At 46.1% G+C, this 27,409-nt stretch overlaps 2 protein-coding genes across 11 annotated transcripts in view; one reads left to right on the forward strand and one right to left on the reverse strand.

Moving 5' to 3' along the window:
* The window catches only part of WDFY3 (WD repeat and FYVE domain containing 3), a 156,734-nt gene extending 149,267 nt beyond the window's left edge, over positions 1-7,467 (forward strand). For all 10 annotated transcript variants that reach the window (XM_074540765.1, XM_074540764.1, XM_074540763.1 and 7 more), the window contains one exon: positions 512-7,467. In XM_074540765.1, the coding sequence (XP_074396866.1) occupies positions 512-632 (121 nt within the window). In that variant the 3' untranslated portion in view covers positions 633-7,467. The remainder of the gene's footprint in view (positions 1-511) is intronic.
* On the reverse strand, positions 1,340-26,026 carry PPM1K (protein phosphatase, Mg2+/Mn2+ dependent 1K). Its single transcript, XM_074540768.1, has 7 exons — positions 25,868-26,026; positions 22,446-22,954; positions 21,804-21,904; positions 13,710-13,875; positions 13,057-13,201; positions 12,089-12,223; positions 1,340-11,609 (listed from the first exon to the last, which is right to left on the reverse strand). Exons 2-7 carry the CDS (start codon positions 22,883-22,885, stop codon positions 11,478-11,480), a joined length of 1,119 nt encoding a protein of 372 aa, XP_074396869.1. The 5' UTR covers positions 22,886-22,954; positions 25,868-26,026; the 3' UTR covers positions 1,340-11,477.
* Positions 26,027-27,409: the final 1,383 nt, after the last annotated feature.

Genomic DNA, 27,409 nt, shown 5'->3' on the forward strand with positions numbered 1-27,409 from the left:
AAGCAGCCAACAGCCTCCTTTGGGCTCTTTTCCACACAGGGTTTTAGGTGGGGTAAAGCTGTGAAATACCACAGAACTCTTGTGAAAGACTAAGGCTGCCTAAGCTGTGTGCAGGACGGCGAGGATGCTGGTTTAGGGGCCACTAGCTGGTAGCCTCAGAGAAAATGTATGACATAAAGGATGTGTGTGACCTCTCCTTACCCACAAACTGAAGTGCAAATCTCATCTCTGATCCCCTGGGTCAGAGATGATATTTCTAGTTTTATCTGTCTGAGTCTAAACTGGTGACAAGAGCTGCTGTTGAGCTGTCACACGGTTTCATTGCATTGAGTCTGTGGTGATCATTTGAGTTAAATTCTGCTTCTGCCACACTGCATTGCATCTCTATGTCAAGGTGAGTTAGGACAGTTTTCTGGTGTTTGAAGTCATGGTGATAATTCCCAGAGCTCAAGAGAAAATGGGTAGAAATGGAGAGGACCTGCGTTCGGTGATGGTTGTTTATCCTCCACAGGTGCAGCCGGTTTCAGTCAGAAATCAAACGGCTGAAGATTTCATCACCGGTCAGGGTGTGCCAGAACTGCTTCTACAACCTGCAGCACGAGCGGGGCTCAGAGGAGGGGCCCAGAAATTGATGGGGCCTGGCAAACCTCATCCAGCCCCGCTGTCACTCCGGGAACCAGTGAGAGCATCAGAAGGAATTGGAATATTGTCTGTTTACACTTATGTTTATACTGCATTCTAAGCACTAAGAGTAAAAAGGGATCATTGCATTGGTTTGTGCTGACAGAAGGCAGACGAGGTGAACAGCAGAAGGAGAAGAGCAAGGCCCAGGAAGACATGGTTAATAACCACAAATCCAACAGAACTGGCAGCCCCTAAGCCCATGCTGGGGTGGCTGCCACGAAAATCCTCGTTTATCGTAAACACCCCTTCTTGTCTTGTTTTTGTAGAGTTAGTCATCTTAACTGGGGGGAGGGAGGGCAAGGCTTTTTAGAAGATAGTTGTAAATCTGCCTTCTTCGCAAGCAACTGTGTATATTGTAAATAGGTATAACGGCCTTTTTATCTAAATATGAACTTAACTGCCTGTTACATGGGACTTCAGATTAACCACTGTACTTTGTGTGGCATCTTTATCTCATCTATCAATTTAAATACGAATGTTTAAAAAAAACAAAAACAAAAAAAAAAAAAAAAAAACCCCAAACCAGAAAACTCAAAGGCATTATGTGTATTTCTGTTAAAAATCCAATCTGTGCATGTTTGTTCTTTCAGTTGCCCACAGTATCTTAATTTAAGTGAGGCTATTCATAGAATTACACAGATTTTTTCAAAAGAAAACATTTTTGAGAATAGGAACTTGGAGTATTTTATTCTAGCTGTAAGATAACCAGGAACTAAATTATACACTTGTGTTGCATTTTATACCAAACTATTTACCACCTCAGTGTTGTTCATATTTAATAAGGCCTCTTTTATACATATATCAGAGCTGCAGTTTTGTTAATTACTTACTGTTCATTAGCAGCTGATTCATGCAGTGCAAGAACCAGCTTTTACCTTCTTTAGTCAAGAGCAATTGGCTTTTGCATATAGGTGCAGAATTAATTCCTTGTGCATAAAATTGACCTGCTGTTGTCCCCTAGCTTCTCTGCAAAAAACCTTTTTGTAACAACAGGCATTGTCTAAAGCAGAGTGATCTTGGTCATGTCAGAAATGCTCCTCGGAGCTCTCTTTGTCTTTCAGCACAGGCCATCAGCTTGAGGACAGCTGTAGATTTCCATTATGGTTTTTAAGTTTTAATATGAATTTAATTGCAGTATTTTTTTACTACTCTGTCATTTATTTTGCACTACATGTGGGATGAAGTAGAGACACTGATATCTGCTGGGATTGGAGCACGTGCATTGGAATAGGCCCATGGACTTAATTTCTGCATGAGGTCTTACCAGTGGGTTTTTGTTTGGGTAGAGGGAGGGCAGCAGGCAGGCTGGTGGTCCGTTTGTTTTTGCTTTTTAACATATGTGTATATATTTTGTAAATGGGTGACAAACTGATCTAGAACTAGGCATATTCACAATGGATTCTTTTAAATAGAGGTAAGGATATGACCCAGACCAACAGAAGACAGGTGGCTCTGGCAGTACTTGAGTGAATGTTGTCACTCAATGGGATGAGATTATCCTTCACTTGGAATGACTTGGGCAGGCTCTGGCCCTGGGACAGCAAATCCTTAAAACCAGCATTGTTGGAATTGCACCATCAGAAATTCCAGGCCCTCTCTGTTGGGGTGAGCTCCTTCCAGAGGGTCCCTGGCGCTATGGGGGCACCCCTGTCTTCTCTTGATTTGAGCTTTTAGCAGTGAATAATTTGTTAATTCTGACCACTTGCTATTTACCCTGGTATCACATGTTTATGCACTGAAGGTTAAATATGTATTTTGATACTTGTTTGTTTATTATATATGTGCTGGTCTGTAAAATGAAATATATTCCTGTTTTGGTATGTATACTAGGTCCCCAAATGAACAGAAAGGCTTTTCTAGAGCCCTTGCACACTGTTGAGGAAATGCAGGTTTGTTGAGCTTAGTTGACCCAAATTTTGGATCCAAAGAGCGATGGTCAAGTAGCCACACTGACTACTGGCTACCTGGCAGATTTGACCCTAAAAACTGGAAGAGGTCCTCGGTAAGCATGTGCAGAGCACTGGAATTTCTGTGTTCAGCCATTCTCTCTAACGTTGCCTTCACCCTTCCCAAAATGATGCAAAACCAGCATAGTTCAGAAGACAGGCTAGTGGCCTTAACGTTTTCTGTTTGAAGAAAAGGCTGTTTTAACAACTCTAAATGCCTTTGAGTCCACAGTTTTTCTCCCCTTGCCTCCAGATTTCCAAATCATCCCCAAATTTAAGGAAGCCTTCTTTTCTGTGGACTGCAGCTTGTACAGCCACGTGGTTAAGCCCTAATAAAAGCAAGGCTGTGACAGCAGCACTGATGGGGTCCAGCCCTGAGGCCAGGCCGGGGCCAAGCTGCGGCTCCCGAGGACGGCGCTGTCGGCTGCAGTTGTGTCGCACGGGTGTTGTTCTGCGCCTGCGGCGCTGGCAGCGCGCCAAGGAAATCCTCATTCCTTACAAATTCTGCAGTGTGCAGGTAGGCCCAGTTTACATTTTGCAAGCAAACCACCACAGCCCTCTGACTTAATGCTGTTCCCAAAAAAACACGTTTTTGCTTGTTGGAGGCGGAGGGGGACAAACACACCTGCTCATATTCCCTCTGGCAGCTGGTGCTGTGGGCAACTGTGGTGTTCACGTGGGAGTGGGATTTTTTTCCATTTCATTCGAGCTTCTAATGCAAATACTTGCTTTGTTTTCCATGTAAAAATCTGTTGAGCAAAAATATACTCATTTACACTAACATTAGTAGACTGTATTCTCTGCAAGTACCTCACATGTCTTCTCCTGCCTTGTTCTTTGTAGTAAACTTATCCATGTACTCCTAACATTCGTGTGTAGTGTGCAACTGTAATGTCATGCTTTTGAGAGGGGTTGGCTGCCTCCAGCCAACATTCATCAGTTCAATAGCAAAACACTTTAGATAAGTTATTTTGCACTTTCTTATGTATAAAATTGGTAGAAACTTATATTTGCTTTGTATCATTTAAAGACTCCTTTTGTTTCGGTAAATGAACTGTGTATAAAATACTTATGCAGTTAAAACTGTTTTTAGAAAGTATTTTTAATTTCAGCAAGTTTGGTTACTTGTTGCATGACTATTAACACAGCTGACTTTTTGTGTCAGTGCAATGTATATTTTTTTTGTCCTGTTATTAACTTGTAAGCCCTAGTTAAATGGCCATTTATTTGTACAGCATCAGGAGTAAATTGAAGATAACTGGCTAAGACTGGAGTGTGGAATTTTGTACTATATTGCAGAATCCAATATCTGTTTTTTGGTGGTTACATAAAAGGCCTGACGATTTACTATCTAGTGTGCAATCTGTGATATCTGAATGTTCATTGTATATTTGTCTCCAATGCAAAAAGGTAGAGTAACACAATTACAACAATACATGATTAAATGCAATAGTTCAGGTACTGAAGTATTTTTTTTTCATTTCAAATAAATACCTGCTATTTACCACCAAAAAGCTGGTTCGCATTTGTTGGAAAGGCAAATCATTTGCAGTTGAATAAACGTTTTTAACTCGGGAGCAGTAGCTAATGAGTAACATTTTTCTGTGTCATCCATGAGAAGTAAGTTCCTATTACTGGTCACATTTTTGCTTTCTGAGTGTGAGTATGCCCATCCATGTTGGTGCAGCATGAAATCATGTGCATTAGTTTGTCCTTTTTTGCTTTAAATTGTAGAGTGTGAATTCAGCAGAATGTGGAATCCCTTGATACCATAGAGGTTTTCCCACCTAGGCTGACAGAGAAGACTTTGTGAAAGAGAAGACATGATGCTCTGCAGCACCACTGCCAGTCTACGTCAGATTGCCTCCCCCACTGGCCAGCTGACACTGCCCACCCCAGTTATTTGTCCCTCACCCCCTTACAGGTTGCTGCCCTTTAACCACCCCTGTGCCCCCAGGTCATTGGTCACTGAGCCCACCACACTTAAGTGTCCGCAATGTCCCACGTGGTCCCTTGCTTAGCCATGTCTTGGTTATATAGGGTGGTAATGTCCATTTTTCATAGGTTCAAGTATTTCACACTTGGCCATTTCCACATTTTAAATCTTTTCACACACTGAAAAAAAAAACAAAAACACTTTCTCTTCAACAGTTTTGGGGGAGTTACTGTTCTCAGCAGCTGCAGACATATGACAGCTGCAGCCTGAGTGTCCTTCAGCTGCTAGGGAGCAGGTCATGGATCAATGTCACCAAAGCACTGAGCCAGGTAACCATACCAACTCTGGGCTGTGGGGTCTGGCATTGCCTCCCACTCTTTTTGGGGAGAGATTTCCTGCTAACAGCAGCTCCAGGCTGCTCTGTGCAGCTGGGTCAATTGCTATATGCAATATTTCAAGCTCATTTTTCAGGCGTGGTGGAGAGCAGCAGTGCCAGGAACAAGCATCAGGAAGTGGTGGAGCTCACAATCCTGATGGACCTTTTTACTGGGAAAGTGCAGTCCCAGCCCTGGAGATCCCAACAGGCATCAGCTGGGCCAGCAGCCAGTTTTGGAGTGAAATGAGGCACTTGTTGAGTGACAGGGCAGCTCCTTGCAAGTGCCCCAGCCTTTAGCTCTGGCTCCACCACAGTTCCTGCCAGGTGGAAGCACTGCCTGGGACCAGGCTTTCCATTTAGCAGGTAAAACCAAATTTGTGGCCAATTTGCTGTGACCAAATTGCCTTTCATGACAGGTGCAGTAACTCAGTTCAGAAAGGTGACGTTGAGCTGCTTTCCAGGCTCAGTGTTCTGTATAAAATGCATGAATGTTTTTAAGGAATTCCTGGCAGTGGGACACATCTCTCTCCATGTCAGGATACTGATTTGATTCAGTAGTGAAGTGTAGGGAGGAGGGAGGGGTAAGCAAGCCCAGGAACAGGGCTGATGTGCTGGGAACCAAATCCTGCCCTGTGTTCCTGAAGAGTTGTGTGGCACTGCGATGAATGTGGGCCTGGCCCCACAATTAAGGGCAATTTGTAAGGAATGGCACCAAAACTGGGTCATGGATGAACCCGAATGTAATGCTGCCTGCACCAGAGGGCACCAGAGCTCCTGGTGCCGGAGCCGGGCGGGAGCAGACAGGGTCTGGGTGGGAGCGTTTGCCCTGCCCGCGCTGAAGGGTGGGAGCTGTAGCGAGGCTCTGCCCAGCAGCGGCGATGAAAATCCCGTGCGGGTGAGGGGCGGGACGTGGTGCTCACACGAGCTCTGGCAAGACTTCCCAGCCCTTCCCAGGCACAGCCTCTGAGACCTTTAGGCTCTCCTAAAAGCTTGGCTGCTCTGCCCAGACCGTCTTGAAGCTGGGGAGGGAAACCAGTGCGGTGCTGCTGGTGCTTCGCTGCCCTCTTCTCACAAAGCAGCAGCTCACAGGGATGCTCATTGCGGGATAAATGCTCCAGCTGCAGAGAAACCTGGGAGCCATTTCCCAAGTCCTGTGGAAGGGCAGAGCTGGCCAGCAGGTTTTCCAGCACACCACCCAAGCTCTCCAAATTTACCCATGTGAGCAGTGATTACAAGACTGCCATGGGATATGTGCATATATCTAAGAGCCGATCCAGCTCCAAACTGAGCTGAGATGTGGATTGGCAACAAAGGAGAGCAGAAAAGGACTCTGCTCCTAAAAAGAAATGCTGGAGCTCAGCTGTAGGGAACTAAGGCCTCATTGAAGCCAAGGCTGCTGCCTTCAAGGGAGAGAGAGTTAAATAGGTTTGAGCGCAACTGTGAAAAGCTATATTAACTAAAAATACCAGTGATCTCAGGGCTACTTCTGAGTTAAAACCCTTGGCTCTTACTTTTTCCTTATAGTTTCTTCAAGTGTAACAGAGCAGCTTTGAATTCATGCAGCAGCAAAACTATTCCTGCAGAGGCCCAGTTTGTTTCTTTGCCCCGGTTCACAGGCTGGCATTGCTCACCATGACAGCCACCCAGGCAGACAGAAATAGCACGTTGGAACATTACATCCTGGTGCAGCACAGCCCAGAGGTCCTTTGCACAGGAGGTCCTTTGCACTGGTTATCACTGGGACAGCGTCTTTGTAGCCAGAGCCTTGGTTATCAGAAACTTTTTATGGCAAGAATGAGGCCCAGGGCTGACAGGGCAGATGTGACACAGCTGGAGAAGCTGCAGCTTTTCTGGTTGTTGGCAATGCGGTGGTGGAAGAAAAATCCATTTGTAGTGACACAGCTTCCAGAAGCCATTTCTTTATTGAAAGATCTTGTAAGCATTCCGGTACAGACTTAGCTGCTCTACTGTAGCTTTGAGTTTATGAAGATGAAAAAACATTTTTAAAGAAAAAAAAAAGCAAGATGGGCACCTCTATAAAATTTCATAGTAGATGAAATTTGTACACTGATTACACCAAAGATAAATATCAAGCCACAGAAATTACACACAGCCCCAAGGCAAAGCATGTAATAAATGTGCACAATTGCACTTAATTCTGTAAGAAAGTTATGACAGGCACCACTGCCCAAGCACTCCATATCCCGGGTCAAGAGGGCACCTGATGGGTATCTCTGCATTCAGAACAGCAGTTTGGAACCAAGGAATGCCCAGAGTGTTCTTGTACTGCACATTTGGCTTCTTGGGTGAGTGAGCAATGACCTGGCCATGCCCAACTGAAGGTTTTTAAAAGAAATTATTATTAAACCAGTTTCACTCACAGCTGTTGTTTTGTGCTTCTCCCTTAGCCAAGAATCCCAATGTCTCTGACCACCACACATCCACCAGCTGAGACAGAAAATGTAGCTCATGGAACCCTGATCCCAGGGAAGGTAGCAGAAATCCTGCGGTGAGTCTAAGCTCCTCTCAATTTCCAAAAATGTAAAAAGCAGTGATATTGCTGATTTCTCTCCACACCCCCATTTTCAGCTGCTCCAGGATTATTCTCCAGCCCTAAGCATTTCAGCCCAAAGGGACTAACTGTAATGAAGGCCTATATTCAATTAATTACTGTATCTCTGCCCCATTTCAGTCTCCTGTGCTACGTTCATCATCCAGAGAGACCAGCTCTCCTAAATCCAGGCTGCAAATGACTTTTTTGGGAGTTCCCTCTATAAAGCATGAAACCCCCATCTTTGCAAGTGGCGGGGAGAGTGAAGTTGGAAATCCATCTGCAGCCTCAACACCTCTCCTGGTAAATCCAGCAACATGAGGCCACCCCCATGCCTTCCATATCCTCACAGTAAAAATGAATACTTAGCTGGACAGCATTTTTGCCTTTCTGCACCCACAGCCCACCCTCCTACAATGCCTGTACAGAGAGAGATTCCACTGCTCCAGGGACCATGTTCAGGCAGGAAAATATTCATACCAAATCCATTGGATTTCAGAATCCATCCCCTAAAAAGAAGAAAAAAGTGAACATTTTTTACAGCTTGCCCAGGAGATCACCCCTAATGTTTGGTTCAGTCTGTCATAAACAAAAAATACTCTTTTTGTTGTAACCTCAGATGCACAACAAAGACAGTGAGCTAGAGAGCAAACATTCCATTTTGTTTCATTCAAAGTGTGAGATCCTTCACGGTCCTGGAATAATAAACCTCTCTGGCAGGCAGCTGTGGTTTTAGAACAATTTGCTCTCTGTCCTCAAGCCGAAGGAGCTCTGCTGTGCAGAAGGATCCTGCCAGTCCCTGGGGGTACAGTGGAGCTGTTGCTTGCAGAGCTGCCATGGGCTGCAGGGGGCCCAGTGACCAGATGGAAAACCTGAAGTGTTTATTGAGCCTGGCTGGGATGGAGCTCCTCTCCCCACAGCGTCCTCACAATGCTGGGCAGTGTATTGGCACCCAGAAAGGGGCTGGTAACACTCTTTATTAATTATCTTTATCTTGACCAGGTTTTGGGGTCTTTTCATTTTATTTTCTGCCCCTAGCCCCCACTCTTCTGAGAAGGTGAGTGATAAGAGCAGCTTGGGCAGCTGACGTTCAGCCAAGGTTCATCTTCCTTGGTCCTTTTTGGCACTAAACACGGGGCACAGACAATGGCAGCTTTGTATGCAGTGTGTTATTGCTGCAGCAGCCACAGCCTCCTGTGGGAGTCAGGGAGTTTGCTGGCTGTACTGCTTATCCTCTATAAGGCTGAAGCTGGAATGTGTTTGTACAAACAATGGCTCTGGGCTGTGTCCTGGCATGGATGGCCTTGCTGAGCTGCAGGAACTGCCTTGTCTCCACAAGAGGATGAGGGAATACATCTCCCTCTCCTCGCTCTGGATTGGTGTGGATGATTGTGCAGGGTCCAGGGGTCCTTGTTCATGCTTACATGAGCTGCTAATGCTCCTGACACTGTTGGCACATCATGGGTTGGTGGAATCTGGTGTCATCATGGTACAAGAGAAGATTTCTGGGTGAGGCAACACTGAAATGCACCCTGAGGCAGCTGTTCCCTGGCTGGCAGGGTGTGTGCAAGGATTTGGGCAGGTTCCTAGCACAGGTATCACCACCCAGAGCCTGGGACTTTACACCTGAATGGGCTCCAACCCTGGCAAACCGGTGTGCCACCTGATGGAGGGGTGCCTTGCCCACCCCAGTGAAAACCAGCAGCTTTTGCCCCGCACTGGGGCCTGGCTGTGCCTACCGAGCCTCAGTCCAGTGCTCTGAGAGGGCTGGGCTTGGGGCAGGGCTCAGACAACAGCAGGAATCACAGGAATTGCCCCAGGAGTGGAAAAGAAACTGGACAAAGCAATGGATCCAATAGAAAGGACTGGAGGTGAGATGGTGCCCGGGAGTCCTTCCCAATCCAAGTGTTTCTGTGATAGTAGAGAAGCAGCAATAGCAACCACCAATGCACCAGAATCTAATCATCCTCTGCTTCACAGAGCTTTGTCCTATCCCTTCCTTGGTAAAATTTCATAGAAGTTATGGATGGATCCTTCCCCCAAGAAGACAACTGTGCTGTTAGGAGAAATAAAAACCCCCAGCAGCAACTATCCTGACCTCAGGTGAGCACTGAACCCAGACTCTGGGGAAAATCTGAGGAGAGAGAGGGAATTAGGATTGTAAACCAGTGGTGTGCTTAGGCCTGGGCACCAGCACCCAGTACAGCAGAGGTTTACACACAGCACTGCAGTCACAACCCAAAGAAGTGCATGTGCTCACCACACCATGTGATGGCACAGACAAACCCAGGGCACTCTGCACACCCAGCACTTAATGCTGTCAGTACCACACGCTGGTGCTGGTGCTGCTGGGCCTTCCACCACAGACAAGGAGAAACTAACGGACTGACTGCCTAAGGGCTAACCCTGGACTAAAGGAAAGGGATAAAAGTAATAAAGATATGTACTTCACAATGGAAAATCAGAATCAGTCCAGGCACCTCAGAATTCTTTTTCTTTTTTTTACAAGGTGATTTAGCATCAGGCAACTTCTCTTTCATTTTGTTTTGTTTTTACCATTGTGCTATTGGAAGCATCCATAGAAGGAAAAATACTGTGGCAAGTCTGAGAAAAGACCAATTCTTCTCTGCCCATATTTCACTGCCACAGGAGCTGACAGCTGACATGGAGTAGAGGAAGGAAAAGGTCTGAATGAGGCACACCAGGACAGATCTTCACCTGTGCCAACATGTCAGCTGTAGTCCATGTCACAGCAGTGATATGAGCTGGATCAGAGCTCTGGTCCTCCCCCCATGTTCACTGGATACAGATTCCCCTCCAAGAAGGGAAGTGGAAACGCTTCCTTTAAGGATAATATTCCTTTCTGGTATCTGAGAATATCTGATATCTACTAGAAACAACACCCAAAACTTACAAAAATTACCTTACGTTGTTACAGTGCTCTCTCCTTTCTTTAGCTAGTTTGGGGCAATTTATACCTCCTTGTGTACCATGAAGAGACATGAGAGATCACAACTAACTCAGACAACTTCAGCAGAGGGCAGGAAAATCCTCATGTATGTATGAAGAAATAAACTGTGTTAAGCATCAGATCTTGAAGAGTAAACTCTTTGAAATTAGCTTATTTTCTTTATTAAAAAAAAAAAAAAAAAGAAATTCAAGTTGACGAGTCTCTGGATATCAAAACTGTGCGTCTTTTTCCCTCCTCTGTGCTTCTGTCAGGCACTGACAGCAAAGAGAAGACAGTGCAAGGGGCTGCTGCATGGTCCACAGAGACTGCACAGGCTTTGGACCCAATGGAGAAAGGTTCCCATCTGTCCAACAGCACATGGCTCCAGCCTGGTCTGTCTCCTTGGAGCTAGAGGATCACAGATGCTGGCAGCGAGAGCACAAAGCAGCACTGTCTCAGGAACTTGTACAGCTACACCAAATGCCACTGGCATCAGAACCTAAATATTCTAAAACTTCTCCTTTATTTTTCACCCACTTCTCCTGGAGCACGGGGGAGTTTCAGGTGGCTGCAGCAGAAGAAGAAAACAAACCCTCTTTCTGTCTACCTAAGAACATTGTGCGTTTGTTCCCCCATGTTTTATTGGACAAGGAATCCAGCATGTGGCTCAGGGACCCAGCTGCCAGGGAGCTGAGGGTCCTGAGGAGTACAGGTAGGCATGAAGTGACTGTGCACCCCCTCCAGCCTCAGGTGAAAGCCCAGAACCTCGTCTGTGTGAACAAAGTGATGTGTGGAGCTGCTGGGGTGACAAACCCAGGACGCTGCCGCGATGCCGCCGGGAATAACGGGCAGCGAGACACAGTCAGCTGTAAGCAACAACGGGCACTACGCACCAAGGGAGCAGTGGCATCTTCTAACACTGGGAACAGAAGAGATGGACAAGACACTGAGTCAGCCTAGGAACAGATGGAGGTGTTCTCCTGTAGCACGCTGTGTCCAGGTGACGGCAGGAAGGGATCGCTGTGTCCTTGTCTTCACGCCCACCTCCCGCTGGAAGCGAAGCTGCGGCTGAAGGAGAAGGTAATGTCCCCGTTCTTGTACTTGCCCCAAGCTCCAAATGGCACTATGACAACTGTGCTGTTGTCTTCAGTGCCAAACTGCACTGCCTGAGAGCAGAAACAAAGTGTCAGCATCGGGGTCTCGCTTGGAAAGGGAAACAAGGGTCTGGCTTCACCTGGGACAGCACACTCTGAGGCCAGAGACTCCCTTGCCCCTTCCCAGCCCTCATCCTCCATTCTGATATGCCCTAGAGCTTCCCATAGGATATGCTACCATCCAGAACCATGGTCAGAAACTGGCCATTTCTGTCTGTGACAGTGACATTTTCAGCACAGGCAGAAGCTGCAGTTACAATCCCGTGCAGTTCAGTGGACAGTGGGCTAAACAAGCTCATTGAATGATGCCTGGCAAGGATGTGGCAAGACCCAGGGTAAGGAAAAGGCTGGCCAGCAGGAATGGTGAATGTATCGGCCAGCACCATTCAATTCAGTTGAATTTGTGGTATTATGTAAACAAAACCCTTGTGTTTTTAAGCCAAACCAGCCCAAGCAGGAGCCCTTGGTGGCCAGAGCAGCGCTGGCATTACCTGCTCAGTGACCACGTGGGCAGCCTCAGCAGGGTCATGGCACTGGCTGATGAAGTTGCAGATCTCCTGGCTGTTCACTATGAAGTTGATGCCGTCGGTGGTCAGCACCAGGAAGCTGTCGTCTGCATGCTGCAGCTGCAACAGAGGCACATGGGGGTGCATGACCTGGGTGAGTGCTGCAGGGCAAGGCAATGGCCCCCATGATTTAACCCTCTTGCCAAGCACTTTTTTATTTTCTTGGGGTGCTGTGTGCTCTCCTGCAAAATGTCTCCTGAAGCTGAGGGTTTCAAGGAAGACATGATAACACTTCAGTCATCTCCCTAAACCCCTTGTGGGTGGCACTCTATTGGGACCAAACCAATGGAAGTTCTTGGGGCCCTGGGAGGTGCATAGAGGAAAAGTAACAAATAGAATATGAATTGACAGGAGAGCTTCCTGCCAAAGTGGAGGCTGAATACCTTCTGAGTGTTTGTTTTCTAAATGACTACAGAGCTATGGTAAGATACATGCAGCTGTCCTTTCCTCCTCCCCCTCTTCCTCTCAACTGTGCAAATCTCTCTACATCCTACTTTTTTGATGGCAGCCCATCCATATCCCACCCAGTTCTCAGTGATGGTTTTATACCAGCATTAGCCTCAAAATTATTCATTTGACCACAGGACCCAAACAGACTAACAGCTGTAATACATATCATGTGTTATCTTTCTTCCCTCGTCATATATTTTGCTGTGAGAAGTGAGATTTAGAAGTTGATCTGGTTGAATTTAGTACCAGATTCCTTTCTGTCCTGTTAGTGTTAATCTGAAACAACTTAACGAGAGTTGTTCTCTGGTTATTTCAGTAAAAAACAATGTGTGGCCATCAGACTTCATCTGGGCTTGTGATGTGTGGGTAGCACCACTGCATCAAATACCTATGAAGCCCTTAGTCCAAGTGCTGCTGTCCCTGTAAACCAGACCTCCTTTTACCTGAACCCTTTTTGTTTCTGGCTGGGCTATCACACCACTGTTTTTAAGATCCAAATCTCCTATGCTCCGTGTCATTGCAAGTCTACCATTCACGTGAGGCTGTCCCAAACTGTTCCAGGAAATGAAGCCACCACACTTCTTAATCCTGTCCAGAAGCACAAAAGAAAAAGCAAATGAGTTACTGCTTCATACCATTACCCCTATCCCTATCCTCTATTTCTGTCAGTAGCTAGAATGAGGAATGATGTATGGAGAGCCTGTGCTGGTGGCTGAGGGTTGGCTTTATCTGTTTGAAGGGCTCTATGGAAGTGATGTGTCTTGGTGGGCTGAGTCCTGACCTGGGAATCACAGTGCATTTCCTCAGGTTCTGAGCTGGTTCTAACTTGGCACTTTTGCACAAGTCTGAACCTTGTGGTCATAGCTCTGTTCTGAATCTTAGTGATGCTGATCTTACTGCTGAGATCTTATGCTCATGGAGGTCTTTCCACATCCCTGGTCCTCTAAACGGGACCCAGTGGCTGGAGCTTACTGCCAGCTCAGAGTGGTCTAAGGGCTCTGTGTCCAACTCTTCTTTCTTTATGGCCCAACCCAGCAGCAGTTGGACTTCTGCTGTCCATTGTGCTCAGGAAGCCACATCATCAGCCTGCAGGTACCTTTCCTTCTCCTCCTTTCTCTCTGGAGTGTGGTCAGTGGTGAGTTTCACGGGCTTTCCTTTCCGGCACAGCAGAGCACGACTGTCTCCCACGCTTGCCACAACCAGCTCAATTCCATCCCGGAGCAGAGCCACTGTTGCAGTAGTCCCAGAGCTCAGCAGAGTTGCTACAAATGTCATCAAAGAGAGAAGTTTTAGCACTGCCTCAAAGAGTGGAGTCCTTTATAATAGCAACAGTTTCAATTGGTAAAATAAAGATAACTTGTGCTCTACCTAATCAGCAAGTAACTGCTTTGAAGTTAAAACTAAATTTACACATACACAAAAAAAAAAGCAAACATGCATGCATGTAGGAGTGGAGAGGAAGAGAGGGGAGGTGGGAAGGATGAAATGTTTCTGTGTTTCTGTGCAACAACATGGCTCCATGCAAACAGGGCAAGTGGGATAAAAGCAGTACAAGGTACAGTAGCTTCCTTTCAGTTTGTAGCAGTTTTCCAGCCCCATGAGCTCACCTCAAGTTACAGGGTTATTGTCCTTATCTCTGGGCACAGTGACTGCACAAGTAGGTCACCATAAAGCTGATGGCTCTTTCTTTCTTTTAGGTGGTGAAGCAGGCAATTATATAGTAATTGATAAATTATAGTTACAGTAATTGATAAATTATAGTTACAGTAATTGTAACTCCACCAGAGGGAAGCAGTAGATCAGTCTGTGGCATCCTTCTGTCACTGTCAGAGCTGTTACTCCCCCTCTGCTTGCCCCAGAGGGGGATTCAGCCAACAGGCTTCCTGGCTTTTCCCGGGAAAGGTGCTCCCTGTGAACTTGTTGGAGGTCCCAGCGCAAAGGTGAAGCTGCATTCTGGGATTCAGCCTTGCCTTGTGCCTCCAGACTGGTGCAGGTGGCAGTGGCTGTCTGGGAATCTCTGGGGCACTGCTGGGATCACCTGACAGGGGTCACTGTGAGTGCCCAGAGGGCAAAACAGAGCCCTGGTGCTGCCCTCCTCTACAGGGCAAGGGAGGGAGCTGGGCTGGCTAACTGCACCCAGGGACCTGCCTGGATTCACTCATGCAAGCAGATTTGAGGGCTTCTCACTTCAGTTGCTACAATGGTCTGGAGCAAAAAAGAAAAAAAAAGAAGAAGGAAACTCTTGGAAAAGAGAAATGCAAGTGCCTATTTTAGGAAAAAGATCTGTTGTATCATCTGCAGTGAAGAAATGCCAGAAAAAATGCCCAGCTTGCCTCATTTTCTTTGCTTTTTGAAAGGCCAAGTCCCACTTTACAGTTGTTATCTTCTCTTCCTGCAGATTCTGCAGAGGTAACCCAGGAAGAGAGGCCTGGAAAGCTCCTGCTAACTTGAGCTATTACACCTAAATATCTGGACAGGACCAGCTACTGCCTGGAATACATTTGCATCTATAGCCAATGCAATTTCCTTTGAAAGGGCCGCTGTAGGTCACCTGCTTTCTGGGCTTTTCCAGTTGTTCTGGTTTTTCAAAGCAAGCATTTGAGATGAGATTTGGGCTTGCTAAGGAATGTGACTCCCCAGTTATATTCTTGCTTTCATGTGCTAACAGTTAACATTTCATTGTCTTTCCACCACTGCTTCTGCAGAGATCAGCTACAACTACATGTGCTCCTACATCTGGTCCTGCAGCCCTGGGGACATGGGACAGATTTGAGACAGGACTTTGTGTTTGACCCCAAGGAATGCCAGGCAGCCCCAAATCTGACCAGATGCCAACAGGTATCTGTGAGATCTTTACAGCCTCCTTCCCCAGCCCTGTGAGGTCTCAGCACCCTGTAAGTCAAACGGGGCTAGGAGCAAACTGAAGTCACCAAGCCCTGGAAGATGCATTGAGCCTTGTTGTGCAGTGAAAGCAGCAAGTCCATGAATCAAAAAAGCCCAAACACAAACCCTCACAAACAGGTGTTAATTAAGCTGGTGTTAGTATTTAAAACAGGTATTATTACTGCTGCCAGGACTGGGTTTAGCTGAACGCTGAACCAGCAGGTCAGGGCTGACCGTCAGTGGCCATGGGCTGTGCCAGGGCCACGCAGGCTGGGACACTGGAAACTGGATGTGGCAGCTTCTGACTGGTGGCACTGGTGGGCACTGACATCCTGCTTCTCATCTTGTCCTGGCATGACATTATGATGCTTGTATCCCCATTCATCTGTTCTGTGCCTTTAAGACTGGCTCTGAAGAGTGGAAGTTTTGTTTGGGTTTCTCTTATCAGGGACACAGAGACGAGCGGTACATAGGGCTGTTTTCACTTTTTGCTTTTGGCTTGCTGCTTTGCTTGCTCTTTTTCTGCTCTTGCTTCTGCTCTGCTGTGGCTTCTGCTTATTAGCTAGTTCTAGCTAAACAGTCCACATTCCTCCCTGGACTGTTTCTCCTCTCCTTTTCTGTGACCATCTCAAACCTGCTCTGGACTAGGACCTGGGAACACTGAGGGTTTGCACGTTTGGCTGCAGCAGCTGGCCCAGCGCCGGAGGGACTGAGAACAGAGCAACCACTCCTGAACGAGACTTTCTGATTTTGTCATCTTTCTCAGAGCGGTGTCATCGGGTATTGTTCATTTTGTGTGCTGGGGGGTGCTGTGCCTGAAATAAACAGGTTCTTTCCACCTCTCTCCAAGGAATCCTTCCCGAACCGGTTGGGGGGAGGGGCCGTGTGGGTTTGCTTTCTGGAGGGGCCCTCCTTTGCAGATTCTTTAACAAATTTGCCCTAAACCAGGACACATCTGAAGCAAGAACTAGCCCAGTGCAGGGTCACTTTGAGGCACATTATGAAAATAAGATATTAAAAAGTATCAGTGCAATTAGAAATTTTAGTAGAACCAGTAAAATACCTGTTTTAGCCAACAGTTAGAACAAGTGAAATAGAGCAACCTATGTTAAACTACCTGTTTATTTTACAGAAGATACCTTTTATATAGACATTAAAATTAATGCAGAACTGCTGCTACTTTCCCATTTCATTCTGTGGTTTTAGAACTATGCTGAGAAACATATGAAAAGTTAAATCACATTCTTCAATTCACAGAAGACTGGAAATATTTGGAATTCAGGTGGATCTGCATCTTTTCAGAGCAAACTCCCAATGACAAGAGCTGCTATCACAAAATCAGGGGCTGGTACTAAAGAAAAATATATTGTCCAGAATTGTGGTAATGAACATAGTGACTTGAACTTTATTAGTTAAATAGCACTCCTAGGAAAAAATACATGCTGCTCACAATCTCTTCCTTGGATCCAGTTCATGCTCTGAGGAGGGATGCAAGAACATGCATGAAGCCAGATGTAGCATTATGTGATTTCTAGCACAGCCCAAAACCACAGGAATGATGATGGGATTGCATTTCTAATGCTTTTCTACAACTGCTACTAGTTTAACACAAAATACGTTGCATCAGCACATGTATTGGTTTTAACAATTAAAGAGTTTGTTTTCCTAACAATATCACTATAAAACTAAGATCTTTCAATAGGTTCTTAACACTCACTGGACAACTTCTACTGCAAGTCATCTCAACTAATGTGACAAAGAGGATGTGGAAACCTTCCAGTAGTCCAGGCTAGGAACCGCTGGACTCCTTCACCTGGGACAAAATTAAGCAGATCTCTTTTTCCACTGAAGCCCAGCTTAAAGTGTCCAGGGCCTCCAGTTCTAGAGCTGCTGACCAGGTACAGTGTCTGCCACAAATAACACGCACACAGAGGCAAATAGGAAATTCACCCAGGGACTTTGTTCAAACAAAATAAACCTGCAACACTGGAGATGTGAGAATAAGGGCTGCAGAACAGGAGGTGGAGTCAGTCACTCTCAGGTCTGCCTGCACTGCCCTGTGCAGGTCACGTAGGAAGCACCTGCATCTTTGGCCTTGGTAAATCAGCCTTGGTATTTCTGGGGAAATACTGGCCAGTGTTCTCACCTTCTCACTAAAACTCTGTGACAAAACCAGTTTAAATTCAGCCCAAATAAAATCTAAATTTAGTTTCCCCGATGGAGATAAGTAACCAACCAACCTATCAAATGAAGAATTTTATCAATGCTAGAGGACCAGCTGTCTCATAAATGGCAAGAGTGGCCACTGAAGAACATCTGCTCCCTCAAGGTAATTACACCAATATGGGGAGTTCAAATCAGTGTCAAATGAAATGGGGCCATCTTAAAGGCACTGGATAGAAGTTTATGAATTGTTCTGACTAATGGGAAATAGCCAAAACAAACATACCTTTAATATTGTAATTAGTATCTTCTAAATTGATCAGGTTATAATCAGAGCCCTTGGATAAAAAGGCTGCCTTTACAATGTTGATAAATTTATTAAATACTCAAGTCCAATTTCTGCAGCTCTCCCTTTCCCTCAGTGTTGCAGGTTAACATATTTAAAGAAATTAAAATAATTTTTGAACCGTAACTTTAAAAAAGCCCAACAAAACAAACATTACTTTAAAAATAGAATTACTTTAAAATAACTTCAGCTGTTTGTCAGCATAATAAGATTCAACTGTAAGAATGCTTTCAAACATGGGTAGACAAGTTAATACCTGGTTATGTTTTAACAAGATGGCTATTCCAGATGTGAGTGGCCAATGTGATTAGAGTTGGATGCACTGAATGTGGAGGTTGATGGACAAACTCCCTCTTGTTTTCTCTGGCTCACAGTGAACAGAAGCAGTAACAATACCTGGTAGGATTCCAGTAGGCCAAGAAAAGGTTTGTCTCACATTTGTTCAGGGAAATGCTCAAATTTCCTCAAGCACAGAATTTAATTTCTTATTTCTATCTTTGCTGAGCAAAGCTTTTCAGCCTTTACGTTTTAGTTTTTATGGCTGGTAAGAAATAGCAGAAAATTCTGCCCGTCTCTGGGGCCATGGACAATGTCATTTGTTGGATGTGAGCTTCCTTTATGTTCTATACCTAACTTTAGCAGTGATTTGAAAGTGACTGGCCTGTATTTAAATGCATGGATGTGAATGAAAATACATTTTTGAAGAGGTATCAAACACCAAGCTTCAGGGCTCTAAGCTGTCAATGATTACACAGGATTCAGGCAGAGCAGAGATTATCTCAGACCTGCCTACAGCAAGTTTCTTATGCTTTTGTGTGAAACAGCAGGTATAGGTCACTGTCAGAGGGGTTACTGGAGCAAGCCCCAGCAGGCCAATACAGCTGGCAATAGCACTGGTGAACTGCATGCCAGACACAGAGCAGTGCCTGGAACACATACATAAACCATTTTTATTATTGAAAGCTCACAGAAGCTACCATGCTATGCATTTTCTATCTATAATTTCAAATACTGTATCATTGTTAAGTGACCTACAGAGGGCCGTGCCCTTGAAGACACAGCTGGGGTCCCCCAACAAGGAACGCCTCTAGTCCTGTTAAATTTATGCCTTATGTAAGGTCTTACTCCTTAAAACAGTACTATAAACAATGCCTCAAACATGCCATTTTGGCTACAGGGATTTGTCCCAGGATTTAGTTTCCTTCAAACACCCAGGTACAAGTTTTAGAGCTGGCTGTGTGTTAGTAAAGAGCTGGACATCCTTAATGTGCACTGTTATTTTTGCAGACACAGTGAAAGGAGTGAGGCCTGGAAGGGTCATCTGCTGGAACAAGTCAAAGCTATTATTTTGCACTTCCTCAGCTATGGCCAGGTTTCAAAAGGAGTCAGTCTTGGGGAGCTTCCAGTGTAACCCAGATACACCAAGTTACACAATCAACCACCAACTTCAAGACACTCTAGCAACTGTATTGACTGTCACATCCAGAATAGCCACACTTAATCAGAAATTTTGCTGGCAAACTGAATCAGTTTGGAAGCAGGATTCTAACAGACACATGCCAAGCACCGAAATTTTATGTAACTTTCAAAACATCAGCAACAACAGAAATATCCACACAAAGCAGTCAACAAAGTATTGAGTCACTTTAACAACAGATATGTGACAAGTTTAATCTGTTCAGAAATCCAAACTTGACTTTGCACTCTGTTACTCCATTCTTTGCCTTAGAGCTTGATTTTCAGCCAAGAACAATGGGCTCTCTTAGATCCCTGATGTTCCTGCAAGAGCTTGCAGGTGCTCAGGCTGAGAAACACTGAGTGCCTGCCAGAGCGTGGCCCCTGTGGATGTTTGGCAACTCTTTTACCCTCTGTTTTGCTTTTTTAATGAAGGGGGCTTGTGCAGTATCCTGGTAACCATCGCATACGTTTTCTGGCATTAAGCAGCACCAGTTAATTGGTTATGAAAAAAATCCTACAAGCAGTTCTAAAATGCTGCACACTTTGTCAAATATTGTTCTTATCCAATTCTGTAAGCCTCACCTACAAAGTGATTTGAAATAGTGATTATGATTTGAAATAGTTTTCAGAAAAAACAGAGTAATACATCCAGTACAGTTCTCAATCCTTCTCCTCAAGAAGCTGCTCTGACACAGAGGTCACTGCAATGAGCCAAACCAAGAGCTGTCTTACACACAAAGGGGCAGGGCAGAGGACAATTAGATCTGAAAATGGAATGGCCTGATCTAGGAAAGCACACAAACTTGTACTCAAATATGTCTTGGATTTGGATTGGTAAGAAAACACATTTGCGAAGAGGCTGTGGGATAAAAAGCACATCTGCTCTGCTGATGTCTCTCAAGAGCTCAGCTAAAACTCAGCTCATAGGTCAAAAGTAACTCTGGTCTTTTTTACAACATGAAATGCAATGGGAAAATTACATTTATAGTAATACTATAATGCTAAATATAAAATACTAAATAATAATAAAATTTTAAAAATATAGTAAGGACTGAGATGCAGTCCTTTTTTAAGGGCTGCATCTCAGAGCTTGAGACTTTTTTCCTGGTCCTTGGTGCAGGCTAAGGTAAGAGGCAGTGCTGCAGCAGTCAGGCTACCTGATCTGCATTTGAGCCTACATAGATTCATCTAGTAATTAAAGTGCAGAGAGCCACTCCATTACTTGATTGTACTCAACCAGTGCTTCAGAAAAGCAGCTTGAGAATCCAGTATCACTTCAGTCCACACAGGGTTTCTTGGTTTCCAGTCTTTCTTGGAGAGAAGACTTTTACAGTTTCTGTTCTTGTGGTAAAACCTCAGCTATTCTGCCTGTGCCTGCACGAGCATGGGGACAGGTTTTTTGTTTGGTTGTTTGTGGGGGATTTTGTTTGGGTTTTTTCTGTTGTGGGTACGTGTTTGTTTGTTTTTTTAATTGGGTTTGTTTGGGGTTTTCTTTTTAAAACTGGCTAAACTGACTCTCAAAATTGTATCTCATAGCTGAGAAAGCTCCTGTGACAGAACTGGGGCAGGGATTTCTATCTCCCTTCCTATGTTACTCCCTATAAGCTCTGCTTGCTGCAACTGGAAGTTCAGAGGTATTTAGTCTCTAGACACATGTGCGAGAACTTCATTAACAGCCAGGATTAAATGGGAGTCTAAAAGAGCTGGTACCAGCTTTACCACAGCCTTACCACGGCCAAACTTGTTTTCCTCTTCACTGCTTTTTTCCCTTCCCCACTCAGCTACTCCTGTGATTCTGTTTGTACAGAAGCAATATGGGTTGCATTAATTTTGGCTTATGTTCCTCCTCAGGTGCAGCAGCAAAGTTAGGAAGGGGAACTTTGACACTGTTGCTTTTAATCCACGGGACTCACAGCTTTAAAGCAAACATATAAAAGCACCCACCTCCACACTCATAAAATAATTTTTAAAAAAAGAGAATCAAAACCACCCCTCTCCACATTTCTTACCAGTAAAATTATGGTCTTTGCAAATCTAAATCACTCTTTGCTACCTTGAAAAACATAATCCTTTTTAGAATCACATTAAGAGAAATTCATTGATGATTATGCTAACATTCAGATTCATAACTCCTCCAGTAAATTTGACTGAGACTTACAGTAGTTATTTCATTTGTAGGAGATAAAGCATAATTGTTTTATTTGCAGTAAGTGACCAGAGCAAAATCCTGTGTTAAGTAAAATTGTTTTCAAGCCAGTCTTCTGGACATTTTACTGCAAAACTACTGAGCAAATAAATTTTATTCTCCACATTTATATGAGTAGAATTTTTTTTACCTACCATCAGCAGAGACATTAGCATGCCTTGCATATGCTTTGTCTATTTCTAGAAAAGCTTTGCTCAAAACATTTTCCAAGTTCTCCTCCTCAGCAAGAAATTCCCTGCAAGCAAGCAAGTAAACACAGAAATTAAACTTCTTTCCAAGAAATATACATCCTGATCAATCTGTTTCACAGTCTTATCTCCTCCCTGCACCCAGTGAATCATGCCGGACCTGAGTGGAAAGGTAATGTGATTTTACTAACTGTGTGCACTGAAAGCATAATCCTCTAATTTTGGAAATATCTAAGATCCAGCACCCAGGGATATGATAGATACAGAAGAGTGTAAGCAAACCTCAGGTCAGCAATTACAGAGAGCCTGTGTGAAAACAGTTAGTCCACACTCTCCCTGTGTTCCAAGACCTTTCCCGGACAGGGGGCACAATTGTGCTTTTGTCTCCTGCAGTTTTGGGCTTGCCCAGTGGGGCCGGTACCAACGCATTAAGTCATTCATCACATGTCTGTTCCACCCAGAGCTCCTGCTGTCCCATAAGGACAGGCAGATACATAACCTGGGAGTTTTAGCTACAATGTACAACCCATTAAAGAAGGAATCTCGGCTATAATTTATTTGACACACATTGCCTTGATGAGCACTTACTTAATATATTTTTCCATGTACTTATGACAGAAGTCGGCAGCTGCCGCCCCGCCGTGCCCATCGTACACCGCGAAGTACAGGATATCCTCTGTCAGCTGAGCGTAATCGAAGCGGTCCTCATTTTCCTTTCGCTTCCCGATGTGGCTGGCGCAGCCCACGTTGCTCAGGCTCACCTTTGGGATGGGCTTGCCGTACTTTATGCTGGGTGGGAGGAGAATGGGTTCATCGATGCGGTTGTCCCAGATGCCGAAGGTGTCCCATGTGGTGGGCCGCCCGCTGCCGTCGGGGTCGAAGCGGGAGGCGCGGCGCTCGCAGGTGGAGATGGAGCAGGCGGCTGCGGGGCGCTTCTCGTCCTGCAGCAGCCGGGACGTGAGCGCGGCTCTCCTTCTCACCTGGAACCCTCCGCTCCGTACCAAGCTAATTAGGGTAGCTGTGGACATCACTTGTCTTCGCAGAGATTCGCCGGGGAAAAGGGACGGCGAGCAAAAGGTGCGCAGCTGCTGGAATGCCTTAGAGAATGAGGGAGAAGCGATCAGGAAACAAGCAGCACGGGAAAGGGAATTTTCAGTTGCATCATTCAGGAAACAATGTCACCCTGAGAGCCCGCTAAGCGTGCGGAGCGCAGCACGCCCTGGGAATCACTGCAGCGGGATGTGCGTGACTCACCGGGAAACTATCCCACATCCAGCCCAGCTCTGCGCACACAGCCAGGGAGGCGCTTCTGCTGCCCCTGCAGAGCGACAGCCCGAGCTTCCACAGGGGTGGAGAAAGAGCAAATGGGAGTGACGACAGTACTAAAATATGAATATGTTAAAGTATGAGATAAGGTTGAGAAAATGAGCTTATCACGCATGGTCTGCAAACCCCAGCCGAGATACCTGCACTGTGACTCCCAGGGGAAAGGGAGGAAAAATATATATGCTTAGATTTTTAATTTTTTATCTGCATGTGATATTTGTTTCTGTCACATTTGTGGAGATCCTGAATAATACTTTTTAACAGAGCTGTTAAATTAATTGTGATTTTTAAAAAAATTCTGATAATGATTACTAAGAGTGTATCCATCGACATCCACAACTGTACACACAAACTTCCCCTTCAAAAAATCCCATGCAGCTATTTGCTGTTTTGTCTGGCGTGAAGCTCTCTGCCACCTAACCCTGAAATGGGCTAACACAGGCAGACAAGATCTTCTACTGGCTTCTCATATCTCTTTTCCAGCCCAGATAAATTCAAACACACCACTTGGCTCAGCACAGACAAAAAATCGCTAATGATGACTCACCTAGCATGCTGAAAAGTGCAGAAAGATTGGATTATGTGATCTTTTGTAGAGTAACACCCAACATCACCCAAGTCCAAGGATGCAGTTTGTAATAATTACATGGGCTTGCAATGGAGTAATTCAAACTGGACTACACAGATCACTGTAACTACTGTAACTAACCACACTAAAGATATAAGCCCAGTGAGGAATTTCTAACTTAATTACTTAAAAGTTTGTTAAAGGCAAAATTATGAGTGAGAAGTGTTATATGACAACAAAAGATCTAAATATACCCAGGCTTATTGTGAATTAATAATAATAATGATGATGATGATGATGAAGAAAATATTAGGTGATCTGATGTAATTGAGCAGCAAAGAGCAACACTTGTACCCCAGAGACACTTTAATTCTGGGCTGGAGTGCCTCGCTGTTGTCCTCTGCCCAAGCCAATCACAACTGCATCTCTACCTCTGAAATATTTGTTAAAACTATGTTTTTAAGTTGCTAGATAAAAGTCTGTGTCTCACAAAAAGCATGCAATCAAAGGTAAATTAGTAATGGGTTCTTTTGGTAGAAAATGGCAGTGACAGAGCTTTCAGAAGGCCTTCAATAAACATGTTGTTCCCAGCTCAAAGCATGTTGCTTCAGATGCTGTGGGCTTATCTTTCATGCAATTCTTAGGTTGCATGAAAAGAGGAAAGGTTTCTTTACTTAGCACTTAGAGGTTAACTGTTGGCTTGATAAAAGGCTGAATGTTCTGGAGATCACTGCTTTTGCACCGGCTGAATATGGAACTACTTGAAATCTTTGGATTTTCCATTTCACTGCAGGGTGATTGCAATATCACACCCTTATTTTAGCGTACTTACAGGTGTTTAAAACCTGGTTTACTTCCTGGAGCTGCTTTTTCTTTCATGCTATCCTTGACCTGCACAGCAGCAGGTTAACTTCCTTCTGTGAAGCACAGCAGGCCCAAACTAAAAACCTGTCAATTAGCAAAACCCATGCTCGCTTTCACTTCTGTCAGCTTGAGAAGAGAACATGAAATGCTTGCTATATTTAGACTACCCTGTATCCACAGCATGAATCAGAGGATCAATCCAAACTCACCAGCTAATTAATGCATTTGTTCCCTATCAAATTCAACTCTCACCAGGCAAGTAAAAATAGTGACGATAGTTTTGCCTTCCAAGCGTCTCTGCAAGAGAGAAGTAGGAACCTGCTCTTTAGTTTGTTATGTAAACAGCTCTGGACACACAACACTCTGTGCTTTCCCAGCTGATATGCCTGCAAACACCGGGCAGTCAAATCTGGGCAAAACAAGACCGAGGAAATGAAAAGGGGGGCACCGGTGTGAGAGACAAAGTGCAAGATAGACAGTTCTAGATAGAAATGTGCTTTGAGGTGCTCCATCTGACCCTGTTCATCTGTCCACGTTTTCCTGGAGGGAAACAGTTCCTACGGACACACAGGGAAACACAGATCTTAAAGCAGGATGAGGTTATTAAAACTGTTGTTTTACAGGCTGTCTGCTCCTCGGAAGATGGAGATTTTCCAGGCTGCCAGAAGCAAAGGGGAAGAAAAGGAAACCCGGAAGAAAGCGAAGGCATGCCTGCAGCCCCAGGGGATCCGACGTATGTGAAAAGGAATGTACAACTCCAAGTGCACTTGCCTCCCGTGCCTTCCCAGCCCCACGGATGTGGGCAGGACCGTACGGTTCTGGCTGTTAAGCTCGCCATAAAGCAGGTGCCTTGGTGTTTTGTTTGTTTGGTTTTATTTTTTTAAATCCGTGACACGCCTCCCTGCCCGGACAGCAAACTGGACGCGGACAGCAGCAATTTAAAGGTGTCTCTGCTGCAGTTTGCGTATCACGAATTACAACAGATCGCGTTTATTCCGTGCATATCAAAGCTGCGGCGTCCGGCGGCAGCCCCTGCGGAGCGCCAGCCATGCCCAGCCCCGCTCCGTGATGTGCCAGCCCGGCTCCCTGACATTCCCAACCCCGCCGCGGCCCTTCCCGCCCAGCAGCCACGGCTGAAGGAGAAGGGAGAGCGGAGCGAGCGGAAGGGGCAAAAGAAGGAGACGCTTGCGAGCGCGGCCCCTCACCCTCCCTCGCCCCCGGCCCATGCCCCGAGGGGGCGGGCGGCCCTTACCTCCTCCCGCGCCTGGGCCCGGCGGCGGCAGCGCCTCAGCGGAGCGAGAGCGGCGCCTCCCCGACCAAGGCTGCAGAGCGGCCCCGCCGCCGCCGCCCGGCCCCGCCCGCCGAGCCCGCCCGGCCAATCGGCCCCGGCGGCGGCGGCCGCGCCGGCCGAGCCTCCCCCACCGCCCCCGGCCCGCCCTCCCCCGCGCCCGGCCCCTCACACCGGCCTGGGGCCGCGCCAGCAGCGGGAGCGCGGCAGTGACCGTGGCCGGGATGATCATGCCCGGCCCCTCACACAGGCCTGGGGTCGCGCCAGCAGCGGGAGCACGGCAGTGGCTGTGGCGACCCTGCCCGGCCCCTCACACGGGCCTGGGGCCGCGCCAGCAGCGGGAGCACGGCAGTGGCTGTGGCCGGGGTGACCGTGCACAGCCCTCGGTTTCACAGAATCACAGAATCGCTTAGGCTGGAAAGGACCGCAGAGATCATTGAGTCCAACCGCACCCTGTTTTTCCTTAAACACATCGAGAGAGGGTGACTCCATCACCTCCCTGGGCAGCCCATTTCAATGTCTAATCACCCTTTCTGCTATGGAATTCCCCCTAATCTCACAGAATCACGGAATTTACTGCGTAGGAGAGACACACTTCTGGCGCTGCACAGATCCAGCCCAGCCCTCTCCTGGCGCAGCCTTAGGCCATGTCCTCTCGTCCTGGGAGAGGAGCCCGACCCCCACCTGGCTCCAGCCTCCTTCCAGGCCTGGGTTCGGCAGGTGGAAGCCCGAGGGCCGGGACAGCCAGGCTGTGCCTGCAGCTGCTGCCCACAGGCTGCCCAAGAGGCCTCTGGAAGCAGCAGTGATGCCTTTATGCATCAAATATCCAAAAGATTTAAAGCACGGCTGTATGTGCTGCTCTGAGGCCTGCTGCCTCCTGATGAGACCCATGCCCTATCAGGATTTTAAAGCGATCATTTGCTCCACACTGTGCTACTGCCAGTCTCTGACCTCTGATGCAATTTGGCAAATCAGATGGCTCTGATTACAAAAGCCTTGAAACATGCTGTCCATTCTGTTTTGTGCTGTCTGCTGGAGACCAGAGTATTCGAAAACAGGCACCTGAGAGAAAAGTCAGAGCCAATGCAATTTCCATAGGAGGTTAAGGAGGTTGCTGTCAAGTTTGTCCTATATATTTTTGAGGTAAAGAAGCTTTTGTTTTGTTGGAGTGAGATTTCTGGTTGCTGCAAAACCTGGTCAGAAAATTAGCAATAAAACCTCTCAGACCTCTCACTGTACAGCTGTACTTGTAGAAGGGGTTAGGTGAACATGGCAGCACGTACCAGATTGTTCTGGTTTCCAGATGTGTGGTGTCCCACTCAGCATTTAGAATGGAATTTGATCCTGTTAGTGTTTTGGGGATAGCAACAGTGTCATCTGTCACTGCAAGTTGTTCTATGGTTCCCGTTTGTCCTCGGTGAGACAGGAAAAACAAAGCTCTCCTGCCAACTCTCCTGGCATTGGGCAGAGAGCAGCAGTTCTCCTGAGCACAAAGGATTCATACAG

The sequence above is a fragment of the Zonotrichia albicollis genome, chromosome 5, assembly GCF_047830755.1.
Source record: "Zonotrichia albicollis isolate bZonAlb1 chromosome 5, bZonAlb1.hap1, whole genome shotgun sequence".
Taxonomy (NCBI): Eukaryota; Metazoa; Chordata; class Aves; order Passeriformes; family Passerellidae; genus Zonotrichia; species Zonotrichia albicollis.

Excerpts from the sequence above, each read along its gene's own strand:
- PPM1K (XM_074540768.1), bottom strand. The coding sequence starts at position 22,885 with ATGTCCACAGCTACCCTAATTAGCTTGGTACGGAGCGGAGGGTTCCAG. Across the intron at positions 13,876-21,803 it reads TGCTAATGTCTCTGCTGATG|CAACTCTGCTGAGCTCTGGG; the intron begins GTAGGTAAAAAA and ends TGACATTTGTAG. Across the intron at positions 13,202-13,709 it reads AGAAAGGAGGAGAAGGAAAG|GATTAAGAAGTGTGGTGGCT; the intron begins GTACCTGCAGGC and ends GCTTCTGGACAG.